This window comes from Mastomys coucha, unplaced genomic scaffold, assembly GCF_008632895.1.
Source record: "Mastomys coucha isolate ucsf_1 unplaced genomic scaffold, UCSF_Mcou_1 pScaffold22, whole genome shotgun sequence".
Classification (NCBI taxonomy): Eukaryota; Metazoa; Chordata; class Mammalia; order Rodentia; family Muridae; genus Mastomys; species Mastomys coucha.
In genome coordinates this window covers 118,731,845-118,758,048 of record NW_022196905.1, presented here as the reverse complement: position 1 = coordinate 118,758,048, position 26,204 = coordinate 118,731,845, and the positions used below count along the sequence as shown (strand labels likewise).

Genomic DNA, 26,204 nt, shown 5'->3' with positions numbered 1-26,204 from the left:
CCCCCCCCCCCCCCCGCCCCTTTAGAAAGTGTCTGTAGACAGCATGCCCTACCTGTCTCTCCTCTCTGGAATCCTTCCCTGTTCTGTGTCCTCAGCCTTGTCTCTGGGTGTCTATTTTACAGAAAATGGAGGAACACACACACACAGCCTCAAATCCATGGGTGCCAGAATAGTAGACATGCTCCTTCAAGGAGTGCTCCAATGCAGTGGTCTTGTATCGTGTTGTGTTGTCAGCCATGTTGTAATGTGCTCATGGTCCCAGGGCCTGAACAGTCACTCTCCTGCATAGCCTCCAGGGAGGTTTGGTTCCCCATTCTGTGGCTGGAGAAACTAAAGCTTGAGAGAAGCCCCGAGCTTCCCATGGAGTACCAAAAGTTGGGTACCGAGCTGAGTGGTGCCCAGACCGTATCTGCAGACCTCAGATGAAGGCCTGTCTTGAGCCTGTCCTTGGATTGGCCCTGGAAGGACACTGGCTACATGGGGAGTCTAGGGGTTGGGGTTGGCCAGTCTGTGGGCAGTGGGAAAGAGAAGCCAGAGTTGCAAGCTGCAGGGCTCGTGAGGGACAAGGCTCACCCGGAGGCTAGGAGCTGGGGCTTTTCTGGTATTGCTTGAGAGCACTGTCACATCCATGGAGTAGCTGATCTAGTCCTTTCCTCTTACCCTGCATGTAACAGCTGTCAACAACAGCTCTGATACTGAGAGTGTCCCATCCCCGCACGCGGAAGCCACCAAGGACACTGGGCCTAAACCCACTGGTGCAGAAGCATTGCCCGCTGCCACCCAGCCACCTGCTCCTCCTCCAGAAGAACCCACAGCAGCCCCTCCTGAGCCCTCCCCAGCCCCTGATGCCAGTGGCCCACCATCCCCAGAGGCTTCCCCATCACCTGCCGCACCCCTGGCTACTGTTGACAAGGATGAGCAGGAAGCCCAGGCTGCTACGGTTCCCCAGACTGAGGATGCCAAGGAGCAGAAGGCTGAGACCGAGGAGCTGGTGATCGATGTGGGAAAGACAGAGGAGCCCGAGGTCCCCGAGGAGCCCCCAGAGAGTGTAAAGAGTGACCACAAGGAGGAGACTGAGGAGGAGCCTGAAGACAAAGCCAAGGGCACAGAGGCCATTGAGACTGTGTCTGAGGCACCACTTAAGGTGGAGGAGGCTGGTAGCAAGGCAGCTGTGACCAAGGGTTCCAGCTCGGGTGTCACCCAGGACAGCGACTCCAGTGCCACCTGCAGTGCAGATGAGGTGGACGAGCCGGAGGGAGGTGACAAGGGCAGGTGAGCCGGAGGGAGGTGACAAGGGCAGATGAGAGGCATCTGGCGAGCTTGTGTGTTCTGCAAATAGGGGGAGCACACTCAGTTTGCCACAACACAGGTGGCCCTGCGTACATTGGAGCCTGGGGCTGGTTTGTAGGGGTCAACATGAGACTGAGACCATCTTAGTCTCTGTTCTCTTCCTGTGAAGAGATACTACAGAATTAAACATTTAATCCTCGGGTGGTTTACAGTTGCAGAGGTTTAGCCCGAATCATCCACAGGCAGAGAGAGACACAGTGGGGAAGGGGGGCAGGGTAGAGCTGTGTACACTGATACTAAGCCTCAAAGCCCACTGTTCCCAATGACATACTACCTCCAACAAGGCCACACCCACAAGGAGTGATACTATTTGAAAGGATTAGAAGGATTTTCACTCCTTGGTGACTAAACATTCAAATCATTCTAGAAGGGAACCGTGGAAGGAAGGGAAGTAGCCATAGAAGGCTCCAGGGAGAAATAAATGTTGCTGTCCTCCAGCTGTGATTCAGACCAGATGGCGTGACGTAGCAGAGTGTTGGAGGTAGAAGGTCCAAATCCAGGTGTCCTGGAGTCACTCATACTCCATCTTTCACTGCTGATGGATGCCTATAGGCCTTGACTTAGAGACACAGCACTCTGATCTTAGGTTTCCCCTGTACCTCTCTGTTTAAAGGTTGCCAGTCTCCCATGAGTACATCAGCACAGCTTCCTGATCTCAATGCACCGGGGCCCAGAGTTAGGTCTGGGATGCAGGGACACAGTTCTTCCCTTCTGTGGTGAGAACCATCGATGCAAAGGCCATGGCTAGGAGCCAGCCAGGTGTGCACAGTGGGGACCACTTCATGGGCCTGGCCATCGTCTGTGTTAAGACGTGCAGACTGCTGCCTACAAGGGCCAGGCCATGGATGAGGGGGGTCCCAGTGAGACAGATTGTTGCTGTGATTGAGATGATGGAGGCCCCTGGCGGCGCAATCACCCCAGCTTATCTCTGAGGTGGTAGTGGATCTGTGGAGTGTGCTCCCTGGGGTTTTAGGTGAGACAGTCTGGAAACCTCCCCGTCACATCTGGACGGCCCCACCCACCTCTGGGCAGCCGCAGTTGTTTTGTGATGAGGCAGTGCGCTGTGTTTATTTTGACTGCAAACAGCAGAGTCTGTTTTCTCTCCCCTCAAGTCTCTGAAAAATTCCAGCAGAGCAAGGGAGGAGACCATGACCTTCAGACCGGCCCACACAGCGCCCTTCCTGCTTCCCCAGGCTCCCCTCTCCCCTCAGGGCTGGTGGATTTGAAATGGATGCTTTGTAGACCTTCTGTATTCCCTGAGGAGTCCACTGGTAGGGCCCACGTGGAGCAGGTGGACAACAGATGGCCCTGGATAAGCAGAAGGTGGCCAGCGGGTTTTTGAGAGGCCCCACCCCCCACCCCGTGTCCCCAGCTTCTTGCCTGATAGGCACAACATAGGGCCCATGGCAGCTTCAGTGCCACCAGGGACTCTACTGGGATGAGAGATTGCCACAGAGCCACAGGTGGCCCTAGCATGGCCCTCTGGAGTCTGGATGGTAGACGCATAGGCCACAGAGCCGGGCATGGGGTGCCACACTGAACACCAGTCCACTCCTCAGACTTCTGTAGGCTCCGGTCAGGCCTCACAGTTCCAGCTCCTATTTCCAGTAACACTAGCCAGGAGTTACCTTTGCTGCTTGCTGTCTAGCTCCTAGGCTGGGCCTCCAGACACCCTCTGTGCCCTGGGGCCTACCTGTGCTCATAGCAAGACTTCCTGGCGGGGGGAAGCTTACCACCTTCACCAGCCACACCATGGCAGCAGGAGGTGGCGGGTAGTAAGGGAAGTACTACTGCAGGCCAGCAGCCTCGGGCCTCTCTGGGCCTCTGCTGCTCACTGCTGCAGTGCCCAGGCCAGCTTAGCCTGGAGTTTGCAAGGAGGCTTGCAGCCCTGCCTCACTTTAAGAGTAGGGACATGGTACTTTCTAGTAGAGCTGGACCTTGGAAAGCCCCCCCACCCCCAACCCCCCAAGCTCAGTTTCCACACTTGCAATGGGTAAAGTCATAGCCACAGACTTGTTTTGTTAGAACCATGACCCGTGGCCAGGTACACAGGGTTTGAGGCAGCATGTGCTGGGCAGGTCCCTGGGGATCCGAGACTCAGGACCAGCAGGGCTGATTCCCCACTGCTCTCGGGCTGGTGAGAAGAAAGGCGTGTCTCTCGTGAGACATGTGGATGGTATGTGTGACTCGAAGCAGGTAACCCTTTAAGGACGGTTATTGCTCTTAGTGTGGAGAGGAAGCCTGAGAACAGGGAGGAGCCAGGTAGGACAAAGGCCCTGTAGCCTCTGAGCCGAAGGTCAATGCTTCTCAAAGGTCTGGAGCAGGGAATCTAGTCACCAGTGGGGCTTTCGTCTTGGGTCCTGTGAAGGCCAGAGATCGTCAAAGCTCTTTTTGTTACTATTTTTAATTATGTGCCTTCGTATGAGTCTGTGCACATGAGCGCTGGTGTCTGTGGAGGAGCGAGGCTGTTAAGCCACCTGGCGTTGCTTCTGTCCTCTGCAAGAGCAGTGTACCCCTGAGCCACCTCTCCCGCTCCTTTATGTATGTGTGTGTTTGCACACCTGCCCGAGTGTTTGTGTGCCACATTCTTATGCGATGACCACAGAGGCCAGAAGAGAGCCTCAGGTCTTCTGGTACTGGGCCACCTTATGGGTTCTGGGAACCAAACCTGGGTCTCTGCTCTTTACCACAGAGCCATCTCTCCAGCTCTAGGATATCATTCTAGCTTTAAGCCTGCCTGGAGATAATGGGGAAACCAAGGCACACACGCTGGCTGTCCTTGTGGAGAAGGTCTTAGTTCCCAGGTGTGCACCATCACGTACTAGAAACGCAATTTGAATTTCTGCAGAGACGTATTTGCATGTGCACAAAAGTCCAGTTTCAGCGCCGAAGCTTGCTGCTGTTGTCTACTGCTACGTAGACGGAGGTGACAATGCTCCCCCGGATTTACTGCAGCAGCAGCAGCGTCCTCCTCCTTCACAGCACACCTTCTTCTTGGTGGCTCTAGAGAGCTGTAACTCATTTGCACACCACCTAGGGCCTGCAGTCCTGTGACATTGAGTGTTTTCAGTGTCTCATAGTGTCATTACAGACCATGCCATCATCACCCTAGGGGAGACCCCACAGCCTTCCCAGCTGTGTGTATCCACTGATGGCAACGGTGTGATGTCCTGGGAAGGGAGCAGGGCATGTGGCCACTATGTCTGGTCTCTCTTGCATAGCACTGTGTTGTAGGGCAAAGGTCAGGGCCCTGTGATTTGGATGGCAGCCCCCTTGCCTTGTGTGTTCTTTCAGCATCTGTCTGTGGGTATCTGCGTGACTTATGTTTGCTGAGAACACTCACGTGCTGGTTTCTCTGTGGTGCACATCTTCACTTCTCCTGAGAATGGTTCAGCTCAATGTAGGGTTAGTGGGGAAGCCTTGTTTTGGTTCTGATGTTTCCTAAGTGGGATTCACTATGTAGCCCAGTTTGGCCTTCAACTTGTAGAGTCTTCCTGCTCAGACTCTGCAATGGTGGAATGACAGGTGCCATGCCACCCCACCCAACCTGGGCAAGACCTTCTGAGGAGGTTTTCAAAGCCTGTGTAGTATTTTATTTCAATTCTAGTTTATCAAAGCTAGTCATAAAAATGGCTAGGGGCAGCCGGGCATGATGGCACACACCTTTAATCCCAGCACTTGGGAGGCAGATCTCTGAGTCCGAGGCCAGCCTGGTCTACAGAGTGAGTTCCAGGACAGCCGGACTACAGAGAAGCCTTTGTGGAAAAGCCAAAAAGAAGGAACAGAAGGAAGGGAAGGAAATGGCTGAGGGAGGGTGGGCCAGACGGAACATGGACCACGTGAGGTCTGGGGAGGATGGCAGGGAGGAGCCTCCGCCATGGGTGTGGACAGGTAGGACAGGAGGGATGGATGGAGGAGCCAGGGTGGCCTCCTCTTCCTGTCCCCTCTGCCTGCCTCAGGCCACTTCAGCAGGCATCCTCCTGCCTGTCTGTTCTCCCCGCTTTGGCTGAGCGTGTAGCAGATCCGGGCAGCAGGCTGCTACCCACAGGGCCTGTTGCATGTATACTGCTGTGGTAGAGTCTATGCCCCTCCGTTGGCTGAATGAGACACACCCTCTTCTGCTGTGTCCCCTGTGGTCCTAGCTGTCAGGAGTTCTCACCCCAAAGCTAAAGTTCTAGCTTATGTGGCTTCATGTGCCTTGAACCAGGATGGTCTTAGTACCCAGGGGTACATAGCCCCTGGTGTGTTTTCAAGGACCTTCCCGAGATTTCTCCCCTGCCCAAATTCTAGAGCTGTACCCAGAGCTCAGCCCCCATCATTGAGGTCATGAAAATTGCCTTCCCCCAAGGACAGAACTAAACACAGAGACATATTTGGGTCCAATACACACAGGCTCCTGTTAGTAGAGTCATCCGCCCCATCCCAGGGCTCAGCCTGCTCTGACTCTGGGTTTGAGACAGAAGTAATCTCCAAGGAATCTCTCCATGTCCCTCCACCCTGATCCGGTTGAGTTTGTGGCCTTCCGGCCACTCCCTGAGGGCCTGCATGGCCTAGGCGCCCAGCTAGGTCTTTTCAGCTGTCCTCTTTGCCCTGAGGCCATCTTGGAGCAGTGGCTTGTGTGGTCCAGAGGAGTGCCTCTACCCAGCAGAGTGTGTTGGCTGGGGCAACCGGACTCTGCTGAGAGCCTCCCTGACGGGCCCCACCATCCAGGACTTAAAGGAAAAGCCATGGAGGCAGGACTGCCCCAGCCCCCTTTCCCAGGAAGGCCCTCCAAGAGCCTGTGGCTGATGCTCCAGCCTGACCTGACGCTTGTCCCTCCCCAGGCTGCTGTCACCAAGGCCCAGCCTCCTAACCCCAGCCGGAGATCCCCGGGCCAGTACCTCGCCCCAGAAGCCACTGGACCTGAAGCAGCTGAAGCAACGAGCGGCCGCCATTCCCCCTATTGTGAGTGAACTCTACATCCACCTTGAACTTGATTTCCTGTGTGCTCAGCCTTGCTGGTTGGAACTTTGCCTGTGGAGGGAGGCTCTTCCCCAGGCTAGCGGCTCCCAGAGATGGAGATGTGTACACAGGACTGGTGATAGGCAGTCCTGGGAGGAGTTGGGAGATCGGGAAGGCTGGTCTGAACAGTCGCTCTGCAGAGGTTCCCCCACGCCCCAGACCAGGCAGCGGTGGCCAGCAAGCCCCCAGACCCAACGACACCTCAGCCAGCTAATGTCCAAGCCCTTTCAGGTCTGTCTTTGGGGCCTTTGGGAGCTCCCCGTTTTCTAAAGACGTTTGGCTGGCTTTAGTTTCCCCAGCCATTTCCGTTTTTAAGTTCTAGGTTTTGCCTTTCCCTTGAAAGCAGCAGTTTGTGGAGGTCCAGACTGGCCGGTCTGTCAGGCTTAAGTGGCGGACGTGTGTGTCTGGCCTCTCACTGCCAGCTCCCCAAAGCCCACGTAGCTGCTACTTCTTACTCCTGATTCCTAGTGATGTGGGGTGTACTGGGCGGCGGAAACAGGCCCTTGTTTGATGGTGATGACCCCGTCCTTATGTCTCATGCTAAGGCTCTGCCTCCTCATGGGGGCTTTAAGTGGGATGTGGCTGCCTTTCTATACCTGGCTTTTGTATTGGCCACATGGCCACTCCCCAACCTGTCAACCTCTGACATGGGGCCAAGATGTTCATGCCCACCCCATACCCCCAGCAGGTTACCAAGGTCCATGAGCCCCCCCGGGAGGACACAGTACCCCCAAAGCCAGCTCCCCCTGTGCCTCCACCCACGCAGCACCTACAGCCAGAGGGTGACGTGTCTCAGCAGTCGGGAGGAAGTCCACGTGGCAAGTGCCGGAGCCCGGTGCCTCCTACTGAGAAAGAGGGTGAGTATTGGGCACAGGGATGCAGTGGGAGTGAGAGGCAGCCCACTTTGCTGTTGTGTTCCTATGGCAGTTTGGCCCTGGCTGGGAGGAATACATTGTTATGGTAGCAGATGACAGGGCTCATCCACAGAGCTCCAGGAGCAGCTCGGGCTGGAGGCTCTTGAGAAACCAGAGGCAATCTAGGGTTGGGGTGTGGTGTGTATGTCTGTGAGTGTACATGCAAACATATGTGTAGCCAGCTTCTCCTTTGGTGTGAATCAGGTCCCATGTGACCTTTGGGCTCCCTGAGGGTGCAGTGTAGGTCACTGTCTTAGAACAACAGCAGGACTTACCGAGCTATCCTGGCTAGCCTTTCCCTGTCTATGGAATGGCCTACCCACTGTCGACACCCCTGCGTCGGCAGCACAGAGCCTCCTGTGCAGGTAGTGGGCAGCATCTGCCAGGGCCCCGTGGTATTTGCACATCAGTGCTTCTGAGCACTAGGGTTGTCAGAGGGCGGTCAAGGCTCTGCCTAACTTAGTAGTGGCAGGCACGAGAAACAAGTGGGGTGGGGCAGGTGCAGGGCAGGCACAAGTGGGCTGTGTGTCCCACAAAGTTCTGGTGAGGAGAGAAGAGATAATGGGGAAAGGCCCTTCGGGACTGGGAGTGGGGGAGGAGGTCAAAGAGGGAAATGGGAAGGAAACTGTGTAGCTAAGGCGGAGAGTAGCTTTGAGTGACAGATTTGGGAGTGACATTGCTTTGGGAGGGGCATGTCATCAGATTAGGGTCTGATTCTTGTTGAGAAAGAGTAGAAGGGAGTAGGGCAGGGGTGGGAGGCGGGCTGAGGCGCTCCTCCTGAAAGCTCTAGGGCAGCCTGGACTTGACAGGTGGCCTTGGAAGTGGGAGGAAGGGGAGGCTTGAGTTTGTCCCTGAGGCCAAGCCACCAGGACATAGTGATGACCCCTGGGGGACGAGGGCAGGGGTGTCTTGTTGGAGCTGGGACCGGAGCGCACTACAACGAGGGTGGGCTTTAAGGGGCCAGATATATAGAACACAGTGTGTCGAGAGAAGCTGCCCGGACTCAAGATGACAGTAAGGGCAGGGGAAAGGCGCTGCTCGGGCTCTGGCCAGGCAGCTGTGGCTGAGTAGGGCTGGAGCCACCCAGGGCCAGCCAGGTCCTGCTGAGTTGGGCCCTAGGCCCCAGTCCCTGGGAAAAGAGCCAGCAATCCACGGTCCCTGAGGCTGGTTCTGGGCCCATCCTTGTGGCCAGTGCTACGTTGTTTCCTAGACTCCTCCCAGGGGAACGTTGCACCTGGCGGCAGGCTCTGTCTCTCACGTGGTCTGGCCACAGTTCTGCTCCCCAGGGGACACATGAACCCAGCCTGCAGGAAGCCAGTCTTCTCTGTCCTGGCTCCAACAGGGAGCTTCCAGGCCAGGCAGGTCCCTTGGGATCCCCAGGCCCTGCTGGAGGAACAGGTTGTCAGTCCTGGCTCTCGGCCACCTGCCTGCATTGGCTGAGTCTGACCCCATTTCCTTCCAGCCTGAGACTTCCTCTCTGTCCCCAGCTCTCCAGAGCCACGCTGAACGGGGCAGCCAAGGTACACACCGGGCCACGGCACCAGGTGTTTGAACTTCCTGGTTCAGAGCAAGCCTTGGAGGTTGAGAATGTGAATACCACACGGGTTACTTTGGTGGCCCACCACCTCTCTGGGGTATGAGTTCAGGTGGAGTTTGGTCTCCCGTAAAGGAGAGATGTAGAGTGTACCACTTGGGCCTCTGCTTCGCTCCAGCTTTCCTTCAGGACCGCCTAAGGCTGTGTGGAGGTGATCTGCGAGACACTTAGCTGTCAGTTCCTGTTCCAAGGCCAGGGCCACTGTCCTTCACGAGTTCGGGGTGGGTTATGATCCCCAGAATGTATCTAGCCAAGGCTTGCAGCTCAGAACAGATCACAGCTAAAGCCAGAGCTTGGTGGAGCTTCAGTGAGTGCTGGCCTGTCCCTGGACAGTCAACACCTGAGAATCAACAGGGGATCTGGGCTATGTGGCACAGCCACGAGGTGCAGCCAGCTGCCTGCATCCTTAGGTCTCCCCTGTACTCAGCAGCTGGGGCCTCAGTCTTCCCATCTGGAGAGGAAAGGAGCAAACCAGCTGTGACATCTGAAAGAGAGCTACCTTATGCTGTTGTTTGTGGCCACATGGGCTCCAATCTAGACAGAGCCACATCTGGCAGGTGACCAAAGAGACCTCATCAAACGGCTCTAGTCACTGTCCTCAGTGGAGCATACAGGCTCATCAAGGCCCGGCTGGAGCTCAGCCTATGACTGGCATAGTAGATGGCTAGCACTCAGACTGCCTCTGTCCCGTGCTCATCTACAGTGGCTGCTATAGCCGCAGTCAGGGAGGTCAGCAAGCCTGACCCAGCACTCTTGGTCCTCTATACCCAACTGGTGGCATTCTGCAGGGAACCATGAAGCAGAGATTATTCCTCTGATACATGCTCTCTGTCGTACTTGTCCCTGTGGGCCTGGCCATGAACTAGTCCTATACCAAGCAGGTATCATGGGAACATAGCAGGACACCTCTGCTGACATGTCCTAGTGGCCCTCTTGTCAGGATCCTGTCACAGCTGGCCAATGGGGTTTGAGGGTGTGGAGATGGCAGAGCCCTCTTTGACTGCCCACCTTAACCCTCTTTCAGCAGAGAAACCCACGTTCTTTCCAGCCTTCCCAACTGAGGGCCCGAAGCTACCTACTGAGCCCCCACGCTGGACCTCGGGCCTACCCTTCCCCATCCCTCCACGGGAGGTGATCAAGACTTCCCCACACGCCGCAGACCCCTCCGCCTTCTCCTACACACCCCCCGGTGAGTGGGCAGCACTCCAGTTAGGTCTGTGCCGGCAGTGGAAAGCCAGCTCTTTGCACTGGCGCAGGGCTCTATGGTGCCTGCTCTCTCAGATGAGACCTTAGCTGGAGGTGTGGCCCGCTCAGTACTGCGGAGCTGGGCGTCTTCTGAAACCTGGGAAAGCTTCCACACTACCTGCCGTGACCATAGGCAGCCTTGGGAGGTACTGAAGCTGGAAGGGGGAGGCCAGCATGGGAGAGATTTCTCATCAGTGACAAAGAGAATGGTCAGTCGAGGGAGGGGTGGGCAATCTTGATTGACAGGTGCTATGAGACTGTTTGGGGCAAGCCACCACTATTAAAAGTAACCCAGCCAGGGGCCAACAATAACCAGTGGCAGGCCCAGGTAGAGCTGACCCCGTGGGACAAGTGTACTGACAGAGCTTAGAGAACAAGGGAAGGCATGCCAGTCACAAGGAACAGCATGTGCAAGCAAGAAAGAGTCGGGATATTTGAGGCACTAGATCAAAGTGTCACAGCAGAAAATATTATCCAGTGAGCCCAGGGATCCCCAGTCACGTGCCACTGAAATCCATGCCAGAGGTGACTCTCCTGAAGGCATAGGGAGGGGATGGCCTGCTGACTCTGGGAAAGATCTCTTTGGCTCCTGTGAGGAGAATAGAATCTAGGGAGGGAGTGGGAATTGGGGTGCTAGCCTAGAAGCTTGGATGTGGATCAGGAGGTGATGGTACAGGTGTGGAGGATCCAGGACTGTGGGGTTCCTGTGAGAGTGCTCAGGTCGCTGAAGCAGAGACGTGTAGAGGAGCCCCCAGGCCGCTGAAGCAGAGACGTGTAGAGGAGCCCCCAGGCCGCTGAAGCAGAGACGTGTAGAGGAGCCCCCAGTATACATCTCCTGTTTCCTTGCAGGTCACCCACTGCCTCTGGGCCTCCACGATAGTGCCCGGCCCGTCCTGCCACGTCCCCCCATCTCTAACCCCCCACCCCTCATCTCCTCTGCCAAGCATCCCGCAGTACTTGAGAGGCAGCTGGGTGCCATCTCCCAGGCAAGTACCTCTTGGGCTAGGCCTCCCCATTACAGGGAGCCTTTTTGAGCCATGGGATGTTTCCAGGGCTGGTGCTGGGTGGGAGCTGGCTAGACTCATGCTACTCAGGCCAGCCTATAGGGCTACGTGGATTACAGGCTGTGCGTTCTACTGCCTCAGGCAGGTGACTCAATGTCTGTAGGCCTCAGTTCATCCTCTGTCCAGTGAGAGGGTGGGGAGCTGCAGCTGCTGCAGGCTGTCGATTGTCACGTCGTAAGCCCTTGGCCACCCCTGCATCCTACCTGCGCTCACCACATGGTGTGTGAAGCAGTCACACTGTGTCCTTTATGTGGACAGTGGCCTTGGGCAGTTGTTAGCCTGTCTGCAGTCCTCCAGCTGAGAGGGCCGGCAGCCCCGTCTCTGACCTGCGTGTCCTGAAGTCCAAAGCAAGTCTCTCCCTGTGACTGAGTCTGCATGTGATTTATTTCCTCGCCCTAGCAGGGAATGTCAGTCCAGCTTCGTGTGCCCCACTCAGAGCATGCCAAGGCCCCCATGGGCCCTCTCACCATGGGGCTGCCTCTTGCTGTGGACCCTAAAAAGCTGGGTGAGTTCCCATGACCTTTTGGTTCCCATGGCCTGTGCTGAAGGGTGGGCAGCCTCTAGTGGGAGGGGCAGCCTGAGACTTCTGTGTCTCACCCTCTCTCCCACCCCTAGCCCCCTTCAGTGGAGTGAAGCAGGAGCAGTTGTCCCCTCGGGGTCAGGCTGGGCCACCTGAAAGTCTGGGAGTGCCCACTGCTCAGGAGACCTCCGTGCTGAGAGGTAAGGTTGGCCCAATCACCTTCATTCCCAGAAAGCCTGAAGCCCAATTTACAACTGTCTCCTCACCCTTGAAACACCAAGAGGCAGAGTTGGGTGGCTTTCAGACGTGGGGTCCTAAGAGCTGTGTCTTACATCTTCTAGGGACAGCACTGGGCTCCACCGCCAGTGGAAGCATCACCAAGGGCCTTCCCAGTACCCGGGCTGCAGATGGCCCCAGCTACCGAGGCTCTATCACACACGTAGGTTCCGGGGGCAGGGTGATCTGGCCAGGCGTGCCGAGTGGGTTGGGATGGGAGGAGAGGACCTCCAGGGAGACTAGAGACAGTGAGCTGAAGGGTCGGTCACTGTACCGTGTGGGGACAGGCCTAGGGTGATAAAGAGAACAAGTGTTGTGTGTCTCTGGCAGTTAGGTATGGCAGAGACCATCCACAGATGGGGATGGCCAGGCCCGTAACCAGACTGTCAGGAGCCACAGATCATAACATGGACTGAGAAAGTTACCAGGGCCAGGAAGAGAGAAGCGTGACATGTTACCATGACCAGAAGAAACAGGAGCAGAGGTGGCAGCTGGCTCTTGACATATCACCAGTCATATAGGCATGAGCCAGTGGTGGGTACCAGGCTTAGTACCCATTGTGTGTGGCCAAGTGCACATACCCCAGGCGGACTTCCAGTCATGGGGCCACCCACCACAGTTTTCTTTGGACTCGCTGTAGGGGACAAACGTTCATGCCACAGGCTTCTTTGGAAATATTGGGCTTTTAAAGGCAAAGAATAGAAAGAAGCTGGAGGCGAAAAGTCCAGCCCCCACCCTCCTGGTGGCGGCTGCAGCCCTCGATCGTTACTCCACAGAGATCTTAGGGTTCGAGGTTGGCGTGAGGAGCTTTGGGGACCAAGTGCTCAGGGACGCAAGCTCTCAGAGGCTCGGTATCCCTTTCCACAGGTTACGGTTTGTAGAGAGTGAAGTCGGCACTCTAGGGCCTATCTATGTGGGATAATGACCCAGGCATTCATGCGATCCACATGGGTGGCAGGTGGAGACCACAAACCTCACTGTTGTCTGGCTGCCCTGGAGCCCGGGGCCATGCGGACCCGTGTCCCATTCAGCTCTCAGGATTACACTTAGGTCTTAGAGCAGCCTGTGAGTGGGCCACAGTGGCTCCCCGTGTTCTTTGGATTTTGCCCAGTGGGACTATAAACAGCAGAACCATGGCCTGGCTGCATTTCTGTCATCAGAGGCCAGCCCCTCCAAGCTCAGAGCCCCAAACAGCAATACCTCCCTTTCATCCAGAGCCTTCCTGACCTTTCTTAACATACACCTGGCCTGGCAAGCAAAGCAGCTGCCAGCCACTTGAGAAGGCTTTTCCCGACGCACCCAGACATCACCCCAGTCCCCCATTCTGCTCCTGCCCCACGGAGACTATAACAGAGCAAGCCCCAAGGGAGACAAAAGCCTGGTGCACGTCACCAGATCTGTTCCTGAGATCATAAAAGCGAGGGCTCAGGATTTGCGGGCCTCTGAGAGTCAAGTCAAAGTCCTCGTTGCATAGATGTGTGCCAATGAATTCTCAGAAAAGCAAGGTGACTTGTTAGCAGCCGTCAGCAATTTATCCTCCACGGGCTGGCTCCAAAGCTATACTGATAACCGCAGTCATGTTCACAGAAGTCGCCTAAAGTGACGCCCCCCTCACGAGACCGCATGTTGTCGGTTTGAGAACTCCTGTGGTAGGGGCTTACTCCCTCGACATCAGTGTTTCTTAGTTTGTCCGACATGTCCCCAGGGACGTCAGGTGGCGTCAGAGGTATGTTTGGTAGTTATAGTGGACAGAAATGGGGGGAGGGCGTGAGTCCATAGCCACTGGCAGTTCCAGGCCAGGAAGAGGCCCGTGGGTGATCGTGACTGCTCTATACCTCAGTTTCCCTATCCGACACTCAGCGTGGCATGGTGGCTCAGGCCAGCAGTCCCAGCACTTGGAAGGCTGAGGCGGGAAGGAGAATAGGGAGTTCAGGGCTAACTTGAGCTCTAGAATGAGAAACCTTGTCTCTATGAAACAGTATGATAGTATCCTGTCTCTGAGGGGGTACAAGTGAGAGGCAGGGCGCTGGCAGCAGCGCTGGCACTAGGAAACCAGAATGAGTGACATTGGCAATATTGTGGAGGGGAGTTACACATGTGTGGCTGTGTTCTGTGCATGCCTTGTGGGTGGGGTGTGAGGAGTCACCCACAGATCTGGGTGACCACTCCACCCCTCTAGGGCACACCTGCAGACGTCCTCTACAAGGGTACCATCAGCAGGATCGTCGGTGAGGACAGCCCAAGTCGCCTTGACCGGGCACGAGAGGACACCCTGCCCAAGGGCCATGTCATCTATGAGGGCAAGAAAGGCCACGTCCTGTCCTATGAAGGTGAGGACAGAGGACAGACAACCGTGAGGCACTGGCAGTTAGGTGGGGTCACTATGCCCGGCCCCCTTTCTTTCCGTTCCCAGACATAACAAGAACACTGAGAGCAGTCACCTTGCTGGGCTGAGGCTCAGGGAGCACGTATCAGACAGTACGTCCCCGCCAGCTCAGTATGCCCCTGCAAGGAGTGTTGGAAACCTCTTGTTGATTAGGAGTCATAAAGACCAGACTGTAACATGCGTCCACAGACAGCCGTTGTGGCGTGTCTACGCTTTAGAGTGGAGGGTCCTCTGGCAGAGCAGATGGCAGCCAGGTGCCCTTGGAGTTGGTGTTGTGGTAGCCTCAACAGGTTGAGGGCTGGGCCTAGGTTCTGCCCACCTTACAGCTAGGGAGGTGGACACATTCATGTTCATGGTCCTTCTATGAGGGTATTCTCCTGGCCCCGGGGAGACAAGGCAGCCCTTGTTAGGGAGGAAGCTGTGGGGTCTGTAGAGGTATCGTTAGAGACAGGCAGAGCTGAAGTGATACCAGGGAGCAGGCAGGGAGTGACTTTCTATCCTGGAGGTATACAACCCAGCTCAGGGCTGGCCTTGGCGGCTTCCCCCTATATAGGCTGGGAACGATGGGGGGCCATGACATGGAAGGGCTATGGCAGAGCCATGTCACCCTCCTCTCTGGCTAGAAAACGTAGCCTAAGAGTTGAGGAAACCACACCTCATGCCAGTAGCCAGGCACCCATACCAACACTCACTGCTTCCGACCTAGGGACTGCCAGCTTCCCTGTTCCTTGAGCCACAGAGCCCCCTGGTTCTTGAGGTCACAAGTGACCCTATGTGACTTTGGCACCTGACATTAAAGTACAGTGTTGTGGACAAGGGCTACAGCTGCCTCGGGTGCCGGCTGCATGTCCCAGTGACAGCCCTGAGAGCTAATAGAGCAGATGAAGCCCTGACTCAGCTTGGGAGCCTCCAGTCTCTGGTTGTAACCTTCCAGCATGTCTTGGTGGAGATTGCCTGTGAGACTCTTCTGGGCCCAGTGCATCTGAGGCAGTTCAGAGTGTCGCCTGCTGTCAGTCCCAGCCCCAGCCTCCAGCCCTTTTTTGCAATCTCCCATAGCCAGAACATCCAAGTCACTGGCTAGCCACTCTGTCCCTGGCACGTGGAGGCACACCTGTAAACCGGCTTCCCATGGTCCTTAGACCAGGAGCTCACACATAGCCACTTCTGCACATAAAGATCTGCAGGCGCTTGTGGGGGCTTCTCTGCAGACTCGGGCTGTTGGCATCTTTGTCAGTGTGCACATACACCCACCTACACAGCAGTGATGGGCATGCCCTGCTCTTTCTGCCAGTTGAGCTGGTTCTAGGGTCCCACCTGTGGGATGGCAGGGCTTCCTTCTGGCTCTGCCTATTGGCGGGCCTAGCTCCATGCCTGTGGTGCCAGCCCCTTGCAGCCACCCCACACCATGTGCTTTTTCCGGTTCCCAGGTAGTATGTCCGTGTCACAGTGCTCCAAGGAGGATGGAAGGAGCAGCTCGGGCCCACCCCACGAGACTGCCGCCCCTAAGCGCACCTATGACATGATGGAAGGCCGTGTGGGCAGGACCATCACCTCAGCCAGCATCGAGGGTAAGTGCCCCCGTTGTAGCTGTAGCCGCTTACCAGGGGCAAGCACTGCCCAGGAGCCCCAGGTACCCAGGTTGGAATGGAAAGAGAGGGAGCCTCCCTCCCTGGAGGGAGCCATTAACAGATAGAGAAACTGAGGCACAACCTAGTGCAGAATGGGGCCTGGTGAAAGCGGGGGTGGGGGTGGGGGCTTGCTTGCTGGTTCTTACGTCATGATGGAGACTGTTGGTGGTGGACCCCAGCCCTGCCAGACACCATATGGTAGCATCACCCCTACTCTCCCCAGGACTCATGGGCCGCGCCATCCCTGAGCAGCACAGCCCCCACCTCAAAGAGCAGCATCACATTCGAGGCTCAATCACGCAAGGTACTTCCCTCTCAGAGTGTGTAGTTCCGCCCCCAGGCCGAATACCAGCTAAGGGGTCGGAAACGGCGTTTCCCATCCATGGTTCTTAGGTGGAATGAGTACTCTGTACTTGGCACTGACTCGAAAGCTTCATGCACGCCTTGCTAGTGATTGGGAGGGGGTCCAGACTGAATGGATCTTTAGCTCGTGTCTTTGTGGTAAACTGAGCAATGTGGTTTCACTTAGCATCCTCACGTCATATGAAGAAGCATGCTTAGAAAAGTCAGTTCACACACCCGAGGTCCCACAGGAAGGGAGGGTTCGCTCTGACCCAGGCAAGGCAGTGAGTGGAAAAGCCAATGCTGCTTGCCCGGCAGGCATCCCGAGGTCGTACGTGGAAGCCCAAGAGGACTACTTACGTCGGGAGGCCAAGCTCTTGAAGCGAGAGGGCACACCACCGCCCCCGCCACCACCTCGGGACCTGACTGAGACCTACAAGACCCGGCCCCTGGACCCTCTGGGTCCCCTAAAGCTGAAGCCAACTCATGAGGGTGTGGTAGCGACTGTGAAGGAGGCAGGCCGCTCTATCCATGAGATCCCGAGAGAGGAGCTGCGCCGCACACCTGAACTACCCCTGGCACCACGGCCTCTGAAGGAGGGTTCCATCACCCAGGTAGGAGGGGCCGAGGCATGGGCAAGCCTAAGGGGGTTTTAATGCTGCCCTTGTTGCATTGGGTTATAAACTGAGGCCCAGAGTAGTCATCAGCTTGCTCTGGTCACTGACCGCATTTGTGAAACCCAAGTCTTGTGTCCCTAATTCATCACTTGGCTGCTGCTCATGTCTCCACCTGCATGTATGTGTCAAGACTAGAGCCTACCTTGGTCTCCTACCTTGGTCATAGCTTGATGGGAAAGAGAAAGACAAGACAGCCAGACAGAAAAAGTCACCTAGGGAGGGCTGTCACCTGAGGCAGGGACACACTCGGTGATGGACCAGAATAATTCTAGAGAAGTCTTTTGAAAACTTAGGTGCCACTCCTCTTTTGGGGCCCAGCACTTGGAAGGTTAAGTCAAGACAGTTGTAAATTTGAGGCTAGCCTAGGCTACAAAGCTGTACTCTGGCTTAATGCTGGTCACCAAAGTTTTAAAGTTTAATAATAACACAAACATTGAATAGAAATTGAGATCTGGGACCTAGCTGTGCTCAGTGTCCCTGGCCTGGATCCCTGTGGGATCCCTGTGGGATCCTCTCTGTGATGTCCAATAATTCCTGTCTCCATGGTGTCCCCTGAGACCTGAGAAGGAATGTGTAACTCCAGCCCGGGACCCGGAGTCACAGCTGGGGTTGCCACAGGTACATCTGGCTGTAGAATTCCATAGTGTTGCAAGATGGTGGGGGCCCCACTGCGTGAGGAAGTTTGTGTTGACCTGAAGTTAGCCTCACTCTGGTACCCCTGGACCAGTGGGTGGCTCTGGATGTGTAGTCAGACTCAAGTGAGCAGGGCATCCAGCCTCTGGACATCATGTCCTGGTAGAGGTCTCTGTCCTTTTGCCCAAGGGATTAGAGATGCCCCATCCTGTATAGACACATAGGAAGAGTGGCATCCGGCCAGCCAAATATAGACCTGCACCCTCTTCCCCAGGGCACACCACTCAAGTACGACTCCGGGGCACCCTCCACTGGCACCAAGAAACACGATGTGCGCTCCATCATCGGCAGCCCCGGCCGGCCTTTCCCTGCCTTGCACCCACTTGACATAATGGCTGACCCCCGGGCCCTGGAGCGTGCCTGCTATGAAGAGAGTCTGAAGAGCCGGTCAGGGACCACCAGTGGTGCAGGGGGCTCCATCACACGTGGGGCTCCAGTCGTGCCTGAGCTGGGCAAGCCCCGGCAAAGCCCACTGACCTACGAAGACCACGGGGCACCCTTCACCAGCCACCTGCCACGTGGCTCCCCTGTGACTACAAGGGAGCCCACGCCACGCCTTCAGGAAGGTCAGTGGGTGAGGCTCCCGCAGGCTGCCAGCTGTGGGGAGGGGATAGCTCACTTTCCGCAGGATACCCTGGCCATTGCCTCTTGCTATAGCCAGTCTGTCTGCAGCCCTGCATCCACACTGCCTAGAGCCCTCTTTGTTCCCTCTTACAAAGAGTTTTTTAAATAATTCAGATCAAGGCAAAGAAGAAGGCTCAAGTAGCTGCACAAGCATAAAGACCAGAGTTCAAATCCCCAGCACCTGCATAAGCCAGGCACACTCACGCACGCCTGTAATTCTCATGCTTCACCGTGAGATGGGAGGCCAAGAGTCTCCTAGAGGTCACAGGCCATGAATGGGAGTCCGTGTCTCAAATATGGTGGAGAGTGAAAACTGACCTTTGAAATTGTCTTGACAGCTCACTCTCTTGATATTTTACACACACACACTCACATTCATACTCACACTCACACACCATGGCACATTTGCCTCTTCATTCATGTGCACACACATACAAAAAGATTAAAGTAGAAATCGTTTAAATGAAACAGTTCCCGCTCTGTAGGCTTCGCATTCTGCTTCCCTCTCCCACTCTTATTCTCCAATCCTTCCCAGCCTGTCCGTGTACTAGCCCTCTCTTCAGAGGGGCTAGGGGAGGCTATGAGCACCTCCAGCCAGTTCCAGCCACATCCTGCCTGCGATTGTGTTGGGGTGTGAGACCTGTCTTTGGATGCATTGTATCATGGAGTGCTTCCCAAAGCATTGAGCTCATAATCAAACATTTCCCTCTCTCAAGCCCGTGCACTCCCTACCTTGTGATTCATCTCCTACCTGGAACTCATGGCTCCTTGGGTTCCTGCCTGCTTTGTTCTTGGGGTGCTCCCTCTTCTCCTCATGGGACCTGCCAGCCCATGGTTATGTTAAGTCAGACTGGTGAAGTGAATGAGGAATAGTGACCAGGGAGTAAGTGGATGTTTTCACAAGGAACCGAGAGCAGAGAGGCAAGAGGCTCTGGGGCTTGTGATAGCTCAGCCTGGTGGCCCCACTGAGGCTAAGGCCACCGTGACCTGCCCCCACAGGCAGCCTCCTATCCAGCAAGGCGTCCCAGGACCGGAAGCTGACATCGACACCCCGGGAGATCGCCAAGTCCCCACACAGCACTGTGCCCGAGCACCACCCCCACCCCATCTCCCCCTATGAGCACTTGCTCCGGGGCGTGACTGGTGTGGACCTGTATCGTGGCCACATCCCATTGGCCTTTGACCCCACCTCCATACCCCGAGGGATCCCTCTGGAAGCAGGTGGGTACCCTGGGCCTGTAGATTTGGGGCTGAATGGTTCTGCTCCCTTGGGTGGGCACTCGGGGTCTGGAGAGCTGGGGCTAGGCTCCGTGCCGGGATGATCAGCTGCTTAGCCCAGGGCAGGTTCCGGGGCTGGGCTTGGCCTCGTTTCTCAGTAGGCTTCTTTTCCTGCAGGACTCATCTGTACCTTGCAGTAAGTGAGTGCCATGATATGATGTGAGCCTTTTTACAGGCCCTTTGTTGGGGTGTCAGGACCTGCGTTTTGATGCATTATACTGGGGAGCACTTCCCAAAGCATTGACACCCCACACGATGAGGGAGCAAGTCTTAAGCTCTGCGTGTGCATTGGGGAGGCATGTGGGTGCACAAGAAGAAACTGTCATTGCAGAGGTGGGGGGGCGTGATAATAAGGCATGTGTCACCTGACCCTCCTCCCCTCCCTCCCCAGCAGCCGCAGCCTACTACCTGCCCCGGCACTTGGCCCCCAGCCCTACCTACCCACACCTGTACCCGCCTTACCTCATCCGAGGCTACCCTGACACCGCAGCCCTGGAGAACCGTCAGACCATCATCAATGACTACATCACCTCACAGCAGATGCATCACAACGCTGCCTCCGCCATGGCCCAGCGCGCCGATATGCTGAGGGGTCTGTCGCCGAGAGAGTCCTCGCTGGCCCTCAATTATGCCGCTGGCCCACGAGGTGAGTCGCCTAGGACTGTGCCCATCAGCAGAGGCTTGTCCCATGTCATGATCTGCAAAAGAAGAGTGTCTATGTATGCACTGTGCAAGGTGGGCAGAGGGGTCACAGTTGGCCAGGTGGACTAGGTGGTGCATGCTAGCTCCGTAGAAGAAGAGAGGGTGGTGCTGTTTAGATCTGTTCACATCTAGCAGCTGTGTACGTAGCAGGCACAGGAGGTCAGACACCTACAGCTGACACCCCCCTGACCCCTGCAGGCATTATCGACCTGTCCCAAGTGCCACACCTGCCCGTGCTGGTGCCACCAACGCCAGGCACCCCTGCCACCGCCATCGACCGCCTTGCCTACCTCCCCACCGCACCCCCACCCTTCAGTAGCCGCCACAGCAATTCACCGCTGTCCCCAGGTGCGTCTGGCAACTGGGTGGTTGGGTTCGTGCCTCACTCTGGATTCCCTGAAGGTAAGTTCTGGCCCATTGGCTCTGGCTCACACTTTTGTCCTGGGGTTTCTAGGAGGCCCCACTCACCTAGCTAAACCAACTGCCACATCTTCATCGGAGCGTGAACGGGAACGTGAGCGAGAACGAGACAAGTCCATCCTCACGTCTACCACTACAGTGGAGCATGCACCCATCTGGAGACCTGGTAGGGCACCCCAGACCCCGCCCCACCCCCAGGTCCTCATGGGCCACCTGGGCCTGCCCCCTGACTCGGCGGCCTGTCACCAGGTACGGAGCAGAGCAGCGGGGCTGGGGGCAGCAGCCGCCCCGCCTCCCACACCCACCAGCACTCGCCCATCTCCCCCCGGACCCAGGACGCCTTACAGCAGAGGCCCAGTGTGCTGCACAACACGAGCATGAAGGGCGTGGTCACCTCCGTGGAACCCGGCACGCCCACGGTCCTGAGGTGGGCCAGGTTGGCACCAGGGGGAACAAGCCTGGGGGGAGGGCACACAGATGGGTTTGCTGAGTGGGAGGGGTGAGTAGATGGGCAGAGAGTCAAGTAGACGGCAGTAGGATCGGAAGGTGGGTGAGTGAGTGAGATCACGAGAGGGTGGGTAGATTGGTGGCATGTAGGCAGGTGGAGGATGGCCCCGAGGAGAGAGCACACAGTGAGTAGGCGGGAAGATGACAGTAGGAAGATGGAGAATGCTCTGGATAGACAGGTATCAGAGTGCACAAAGAGACGGGGGATGGGTGCGGGTGGGGATGGATGGACGGATGGATAGATGGATGGACTGATGGATGGATGGATGAATGGATGGATGGGCAGATGATAGACTGATGGATGCATATATGACTAGACAGAGGGCAGTTGGATGGTGGATGAACAGTTGTGTGGGACAATGGATGAGGCAGGTAGTTGGATGGATGGACGGACAGACAGACTGGAGCAGATAGATAGGTATAAGTGGATGGATACATGCCTGGGTGGATGAATGGGTACATTGGATAGGTGGATGAGTGATGGATGAGCAGATGGATGGACTGGTAGGCAAACACATGAATGGGCAGATGATAGGCAGCTGGATGGTTGTGTGTCAGTGGGTAGATGGATAGATAAGTTGAGATGTATAGAAAGGTAGATGGGAATATGGTGGATATGGATGAATGAGCAAATGGATCCATGGATGACTGGGTGGGCAGGCAGATGAGCAAATGAATGGATAGAAGAATGGGTGGATGGCCAGATGGATGGTTGGACAGACGGACTACAGGGGGTGGATGATGGGGTGGGTGCACGAGTCAGTTGATAGTCACTAGTGTATAAGGCCAGAAGTAACAACTTGAGAAAACAGAACAGAAAGCTTAATGTAAGGCTGCAGGGCTGGTGTTGCCCATGACTGCCTACAGGGCTGGTGCTGGGATGCCGGCCTTCTGCCTGAAGTCCATCCCATGCTTCCTGGCTCACGTGCTCCTCCCCACTGAGACGCTCTGCACTCTTGCCAACTTCTAGGAGTGCCTCCTACTGGCCCTGCTTGAGCTTCCTACCCTCCACACACCATGCTTATATCTGGCCGTGTGATGCCCTTGGAGAGGGTAGTCTGCCTCTGTTACTGTCTTCCCAGAAGCTCTGGGTACCCTTGCCTTAAATGCTGTATTCTGACCATCTGGAAGGGTGCCTGGCACCTCGTAGGCACTCAGTAAAAAAGCTCTGGGTCAGAGGGACTGAGTGAAGCGCAGCCCAGCCCAGGTCAGTGAGGAGAACACTTATTCTGGGAGGCTCAGGGAGTGAGAATCTAGGCAGGGACTCTCACAGTCAGGGACTCTCGGGGTGTGAGGTAGGAATCCATTGGCCAGCACTGTCTGACCCTCTCTCTTTCCTTTCAGGTCCACCTCCACCTCTTCACCTGTCCGCCCAGCTGCCACATTCCCGCCTGCCACCCACTGCCCACTTGGTGGCACCCTTGAAGGGGTCTACCCTACCCTCATGGAACCCGTCCTGTTACCCAAGGAGACCTCTCGGGTTACCCGGCCCGAGCGGCCTCGTGTTGTTGATGCTGGCCATGCCTTCCTCTCCAAGCCCCCGGCCCGGGAGCCTGCCTCCTCACCCAGCAAGAGCTCCGAGCCCCGATCCCTAGCACCCCCCAGCTCCAGCCACACAGCCATCGCCCGCACCCCAGCAAAGAGCCTTGCACCCCACCATGCCAGTCCGGACCCGCCGGCGCCCACCTCGGCCTCAGATCTGCACCGAGAAAAGACTCAAAGTAAACCCTTTTCCATCCAGGAATTGGAACTCCGTTCTCTGGGTAAGACCACCCTGACAGCGGCCACGTTCATAGACGCAATAATCACGCGTCAAATTGCTCACGAAAGGGGGCCGCGAGAAGGAGGTTCGCTGGCCAACGACTCCCCTGGCGACGGTAAGACATCCGGCCCGCCGCCTGCCCACCCCATCTGTGGCCTAAAGATATTTTCAGATCTTTGCTTTTAATTTTTCCCCCTTTTTCGGTTGGTTTTGGTATTTTGTTTCGAGCCCGTCATACTTGTCAGTCGGCACGCTGTGGTGACTCCACCCACACGGGCCCCTCATCGTTTGCCCATCCTTTCATCATGAGTTTTTTTTTTTCCTTTTTCTTTTTTTTTTCCTCCTTTTTTCTTTTTGGATTTTTTGCCTTTTTTCCTTTAATGAATGGATCTGTGGTTTGGACTCCGACCGCGCCACCCATCTCCCACCACCACCTGCACCTTCGTTTTGGGGAGTGGGGATGCAGGGGCTACCAGCTGACTGTGCTGCTGCTACTGTTCCTGGAGGAAATCAAGGCAGGGAGCGAGGGGGGAGACGAGGGAGGGAAGCTGGGTGCCCACCTCCTCTTCCCACACCAGCATACAGCCCAAAGAGAGTGATCAGGACATAGGGCTGGGCCAAGACAGGGCCTAGGGACCCGGTGTCACTCAACTTGAACCCCACACCACCACACCCTGACCTCATGCACACTCACACCCCACTCCAGTTTCTCTCGCCTTTCCTTAAGTCTTGAGGCCCAGACTGTGGAGGAATGGGTCCCAAGCCCACCCCAAACCCAAGCCCACCCCACATACATTCTGACTACAGCTCACCTGTTTCAGGTTACCACAGCAGAGCTGGCTACAGTCCCGACGGGGTGGAGCCCATCAGCCCCGTGAGCTCCCCGAGCCTGACCCACGACAAGGGGCTTTCCAAACCTCTGGAAGAGCTGGAGAAGAGCCACTTGGAGGGGGAGCTGCGGCACAAGCAGCCAGGTAACACCCAGGAGAGTAGCAGGTGGGGAAACTGAGGCATGGCTCCAAGCTGTCCCCAGCCCCTGACAAGCTCTGCTCATGTCCTCAGGCCCCATGAAGCTCAGTGCGGAGGCTGCCCACCTCCCACATCTGCGGCCACTGCCTGAGAGCCAGCCTTCATCCAGCCCACTCCTCCAGACTGCCCCAGGCATCAAAGGTCACCAGAGGGTGGTCACCTTGGCTCAGCACATCAGTGTAAGTGCCCATCTCTGGCCTCTGCCATTGGGAGAGCCACATCCCATAGTCAGACAGATGCTAGCATGCACTGGCACTCAGTCTTTTGGGGACACTCACCCAAGAGACCAGACCAGGGTCTGCCCTACCCTACTCTGAAAGTCCTGACCTGCTCCTTTCCACAGGAGGTCATTACACAGGACTACACGCGCCACCATCCACAACAGCTCAGCGGTCCTCTTCCCGCCCCTCTCTACTCCTTCCCTGGAGCCAGCTGCCCTGTCCTGGATCTCCGCCGCCCACCCAGTGACCTCTACCTCCCACCCCCAGACCATGGCACCCCAGCCCGGGGATCCCCCCACAGTGAAGGAGGCAAAAGGTGAGGATATACTCCTGTCTATATCAGATGCCAGCTGAAGGACATTGGGGCAGGGTGAGCTTAACCCGGTGTTAGGCTAATGGGAAACTGAGGCCTAGGGATACCAAAACTCACTAAGTTCCCAGAACCAACACAGAGTACCTAATCGGGAAGGTGGCATGCCCAAGGGTCCCTTGTGCCAAATCAGTATCCTATATATACAAACTCAGCCAGGGGTCAGATGTCCCACTCCCATTTAGCTGATAGGGAAACTGAGGCATAGGGAAGTGAGGTACCGTGCCTTACTGTGCACACACACTTACCCTGGCTGGGCCTGGGGAGGGGCATGAGAAAAGCTGGGCCGTAGGTTTAGGAGCAGAATGAGGCATCTTGTACGAGTTTGATTTTAGAAGCACAGATGCAGGCAGTGGGATCTCTGGGAACCAGTGAGGTCCTGGCATGGGCTCGCAATGTGGCTCAGAACACCCCGAGCAGCCCAGTGTAGTGGCACACACTACTCAGGTGATGGAGCTGCGGCAAGAGGATTGTAAGCTTCAGGGCAGGCTCTACCACAAGAACACGACTCAAAAATAAACAAATGCTCGTGTGTTAGGTTATTTCAGAAGCTCTCAGTAGCCTGCTGGGGTCTCCGTACCTCAGGTACAGAGTGGCTATTTACAGGGAAACATGGATACCTCGCTGTGAGCAATGGGGTATCCTCTCCATGGAGTTGAACTCTGTCCTCAGCTGGTCTGCTATCTCCATTAGGTCCCCAGAACCCAGCAAAACATCCGTCCTGGGCAGCAGCGAGGATGCCATTGAACCCGTGTCCCCACCAGAGGGCATGACTGAACCAGGACATGCTCGGAGCGCTGCGTACCCACTGCTGTATCGGGATGGGGAACAGGGGGAGCCCAGGTACCCATGGCACAAATCCCTGCTTAGAGGTGATGGTGTCAGTTCCATGGACACCCATGGCCTCAGCCCTCTAGTGTGGAGGCCATTAATCACTTCACGCCTCAGCGGCTGATAGACCTTCAGGGGGTTTCAGTGACAGCATCTGTGTGCCTGGCATCCATGTGTCTGGGCTCTCAGCCTGAGCTATGCCCTATTTTATCGCATGCTGCAGATCCGAGACTTGACTAAGCTGGACCCGACTTGGTAGGGGTAGATAGACATGGACCTCAGGGAGAGTGTGACCTATGGCTGCCCAGTTCCTGGGGATTCTTGTGTCAAATCTAGCTATTAAGATGTTCTCAGGGGCAATTCACAGTATACCTGGGAGGCTCACAAACTAAGCCAAGACTAAGTACAGATCCCAGCAGGCCTGGAATAGGAAGGAGTTGGTCCTTAGCTCCTCACTATGGCTCAAGTGGTGAGCGCCCTGCTGCTAAAGGTTTGAAAGCACAGTGCCCGGCCTGCTGACCCTAGTGTCTCGTGCTCCCCACAGGATGGGCTCTAAGTCTCCAGGCAACACCAGCCAGCCGCCAGCCTTCTTCAGTAAGCTGACTGAGAGCAACTCCGCCATGGTGAAGTCGAAGAAGCAGGAGATCAACAAGAAACTCAACACCCACAACCGGAATGAGCCAGAATACAGTAAGGGGAATCCAGGGCTGGAGCAGGCAGGGGGCGGGGGGGGAGATAGTCAGCAGTGGGTACTAACTGACACACCAGGG

The 26,204-nt window shown here is 56.2% G+C and overlaps 1 protein-coding gene across 13 annotated transcripts in view; it reads left to right on the top strand.

Moving 5' to 3' along the window:
- Ncor2 (nuclear receptor corepressor 2) overlaps positions 1–26,204 on the top strand; it is a 165,358-nt gene that overhangs the window by 132,773 nt on the left and 6,381 nt on the right. For 3 of the 13 annotated variants that reach the window (XM_031337990.1, XM_031337986.1, XM_031337998.1), the window contains 24 exons: positions 675–1,272; positions 6,174–6,294; positions 7,037–7,208; positions 9,884–10,048; positions 10,954–11,090; positions 11,568–11,673; positions 11,784–11,888; positions 12,030–12,127; positions 14,144–14,294; positions 15,778–15,918; positions 16,202–16,282; positions 16,639–16,934; positions 17,905–18,256; positions 19,314–19,535; positions 19,984–20,238; positions 20,493–20,642; positions 20,749–20,880; positions 20,964–21,150; positions 22,566–23,098; positions 23,805–23,957; positions 24,046–24,191; positions 24,356–24,549; positions 25,297–25,446; positions 25,979–26,124. In XM_031337990.1, the coding sequence (XP_031193850.1) occupies positions 675–1,272; positions 6,174–6,294; positions 7,037–7,208; positions 9,884–10,048; positions 10,954–11,090; positions 11,568–11,673; positions 11,784–11,888; positions 12,030–12,127; positions 14,144–14,294; positions 15,778–15,918; positions 16,202–16,282; positions 16,639–16,934; positions 17,905–18,256; positions 19,314–19,535; positions 19,984–20,238; positions 20,493–20,642; positions 20,749–20,880; positions 20,964–21,150; positions 22,566–23,098; positions 23,805–23,957; positions 24,046–24,191; positions 24,356–24,549; positions 25,297–25,446; positions 25,979–26,124 (4,791 nt within the window). The remainder of the gene's footprint in view (positions 1–674; positions 1,273–6,173; positions 6,295–7,036; positions 7,209–9,883; positions 10,049–10,953; positions 11,091–11,567; positions 11,674–11,783; positions 11,889–12,029; positions 12,128–14,143; positions 14,295–15,777; positions 15,919–16,201; positions 16,283–16,638; positions 16,935–17,904; positions 18,257–19,313; positions 19,536–19,983; positions 20,239–20,492; positions 20,643–20,748; positions 20,881–20,963; positions 21,151–22,565; positions 23,099–23,804; positions 23,958–24,045; positions 24,192–24,355; positions 24,550–25,296; positions 25,447–25,978; positions 26,125–26,204) is intronic. The other 10 variants (XM_031337997.1, XM_031337996.1, XM_031337993.1 and 7 more) reach the window with 9 other exon arrangements.